Below are 3,183 nucleotides of genomic sequence, written 5' to 3'. Positions count from 1 at the left end.
GCTGTAACAAATTACCACACATTTATGGCTTAAAACAAAACAAACATTATAGTTTTATAGGTCAGAAATCTCACACTGGGCTAAAAGGGTCTACAGGGCTGCATCCCTTCTGGATGCTCTAAGGGGGCATTAGTACCTTGCTTTCCCAGCTTCTAGAGGATGCTGCATTCCTTGATTTGTGGCTCTCCTTCATCTTTAAAGCCAGCAATCATTTCACTTTGCTTCTCAGACTCGTTTATAAAAGGACACTTGTGATTACCCGGGCCTACCAGGATAATCTCCTGTTTTAAAGTCCTATCTGTGAACTCCTTTTCCCCGAGTTTCTCCTATTATTATCATCTTGCGTTCTTCTGCTACATTTATTGCAATTGAACCAATTTTGATTCAATATTAATTGAAGTCAGTAGTTTACATAAATTCGTTCTTTGTGGATTTTGACAAATGCATAGTCATGTATCCACCATCATAGTGGACAGAATAGTTTCACTGCCCCAAAAATGTCCTGTGCGCTATCTATTCATCCCTCCCCCAGAGCTTCAAGCTCTTGGCAACCATTGGTCTTTTTATTGTCTGTCTAGTGTTGCCTTTTCCAGAATGTCACATAGTTGGAAGCATTCAGTATGCATCCTTTTCAGATTGGCTGCTTTCGCTTAGAAATATGCATGTAAGGTTCCTCAATGTCTTTTCATGTTTTGATAGATCATTTCTTTTTATTACAGAACAATATTCCACTCTGATAGCGTAGTGGTTATGAGTCGGGCTGATAACCGAAAGGTCAGCAGCTCAAAACTACCAGCAGTTTTGCGGGAGAAGGTTGAGGCTTTCTGCTTCCGTAAAGATTTACAGGCTCAGAAACCCTATGCAGGGTCGCTATGAGTTGGAACCGACTTGAAGGCCTACCACCACCACCACCATATGGATGTACTGGAGTCCTGGTGTGGAGCTATAAGATAAACACTGAATTGCTAAAGGTTGGTGGTTCAAGTCTACCAGCTGCTCCTTGGAAACCCCATGCAGGGCCGCTATGAGTCAGAATCGACTTGGCAGCACTTAACAATATATGGATGGATGTACTACAGTTTGTTTGTCTATTCACTTATTGAAGCACATCTTGGTAGCTTCCAGTGTTTTGCAAGTATGAAGAAAGCTGTTATCAAGATTCATCTGCAGGTTTTTGTGTGGAAGTAAGTTTTGCATTCACTGTAGTTGTGATTTCATTTCAATAAATCAGATTTTGCTCAGTTGAATGTCATTTTTCAAAGGCATTTCACTTCTAAGACACCTGAGCACATAAGGGAATTAAAAAAAAATCCCTTTTCATTGTGAATTGGGTGAAAGTTTGCAAAGCAGATCAGCTTTCTATTCAATAATTCCTACACCGTTTGTTTCATGTCATTGGTTGCAAAGCCCACTATGTAATATTGCTTAACCCACTTCCTGTGTTTCTTGTTTCTAATCTTCATTCTTTCTTAATCCTGCTGAACTTTGCTTTTGGGTAAATGCTGCCCTTTTACCTTGTATAGTTGGTGATTCTAATGTACTTCCTTAGTGTCATTGTTCCTCTATTGTTTGGTTGAAAATTGATCAATGAGGTGGTTCAGTTCAGATTGTAGGGTGACTAAGGGCTAGAGTCTTGGGGTTCCACCAGTCACTATCTGACCAGTAAGACTGGACTTTTTTTGATTTTGAGTTTTGTTCTACATTTGTCTCCCATTCTATCTGGGACCTTCTAATATGATTTCTTTCAGAGCACTTGGTAGTGGTAGCTGAGCACCATTTAGTTCTTCTAGTCTCAGGGATCATGGAGATTGATGTTCATGTGGTCCCTTAGTTCATTGGACTAAAGGTTTCTGTGTGTCTTCAGTTTTCTTCACTTTTCTTTCCTCCAGATGGGGAGAAACCAATAGTTGCACCTTAAATGGCTACTCACAAGCTTTTTCTTTTTTTAAACAAGCTCTGGCCAGTTTTATTGAAGAAAAAAATTGCATGATTGATTTTTCACCAGTCTGTTCTGGCATACTTCTAATGACTTCACACTCTGTAGTATTTTCTGCACACTGGGCCATATTCAGTAATACATTGCCTCTGTAGGGATGGACACCCGTTTGGGACAACGTGGTGTAGTACTCTAGCTCGGATTTCCACAACCGTTGAGGAGGACGACCAGTTTCACTTTGCCTTGACTGATCCTCTTCAGAGTCTTCTTGTATTCCAGCATGTATTTTCCATTTTTCCAAATAAGTTGGAGCCTACAGTGATTGACTCCAGCATTTTCCATCTTTTTGCAGCCACCATCTTCCTGTCTTAGTTATCTGATGACCCCCAACTAACAGCAGCTGCTAGGGATGGAGAAAGGTGCTCATGAGCTTTTTTAAAAATTTTTTTTAAGGTTTTTATTGTGGATTGAGTGAAAGTTTACAGGGCACATCATCAGTTTCACATTCAGACATTCATATGACTTGTTTCATTACATTGATTACAATCCCCTCCATACATCATCAGTCAACAGTTTCTCTCTATCCTCTTTGGCTTTTCTCCTTTTTTTTTGGGGGGGGGGCGGGAAATCATGAGCTTTTAAGATCCCAGTTGCTACTCACCACCATAGGAGGAAGAACATTGTATTTGTGAACTATATAATCCCAGTTGACCAGGGTGTCTCCCCAAGACTATCATCCTGAGCCCCGCAGGCTTAGTGACTCATTCCCTCTGGGTATTTGGTGATATCTAAGAAGTTTTTGTAACTTTGCCTCTGTATGCTCCACCACGTTCATGAATATATTTGCAGCAGAGGTAAATACAAATACACACGTAGAAATATCCTCTGTCATTTTTCTATATATTCACGGGTATAGTCTCACATTGTTTGTCTATCCAGGTGTCTACTCGCAGATTGACATTATTGCAGAATTGTGTATAACTGTTACCTTTAACTCTTGCACCCCTAAGGAAGTATTTTTTGAATTTTCTTTGAAAAACAAACAAAATATATACATATGTGTGTGTGTGTGGTGTTGTTAAGTGCCCTCGAGTCGATGCTGAATCATATTGACCTGGTATCGAGTTTTCGAGGATAGACTGGTGGGTTTGAACTGCTGAGCTTGTGGTTAGCAGCCCAGTGCCAGTACTCCATATATTCTACAGTGCCAGTATTCTGTGTATATGTATATGTATATGTATATGTAT

The 3,183-nt window shown here is 40.0% G+C and overlaps 1 protein-coding gene across 1 annotated transcript in view; it reads left to right on the top strand.

The window, feature by feature from the left end:
- Positions 1-1,137: 1,137 nt before the first annotated feature.
- The window catches only part of PSTPIP2 (proline-serine-threonine phosphatase interacting protein 2), an 83,368-nt gene continuing 81,322 nt past the window's right edge, over positions 1,138-3,183 (top strand). The window contains exons 1-2 of the mRNA XM_006835142.1: positions 1,138-1,184; positions 2,092-2,218. Of these exons, the coding sequence (XP_006835205.1) occupies positions 1,138-1,184; positions 2,092-2,218 (174 nt within the window). The remainder of the gene's footprint in view (positions 1,185-2,091; positions 2,219-3,183) is intronic.

This window comes from Chrysochloris asiatica, unplaced genomic scaffold (genome assembly GCF_000296735.1).
Source record: "Chrysochloris asiatica unplaced genomic scaffold, ChrAsi1.0 scaffold00015, whole genome shotgun sequence".
NCBI lineage: Eukaryota > Metazoa > Chordata > Mammalia > Afrosoricida > Chrysochloridae > Chrysochloris > Chrysochloris asiatica.
The sequence above is the reverse complement of the archived record's forward strand: the minus strand, read 5'-3'. Positions and strand labels throughout refer to the sequence as shown.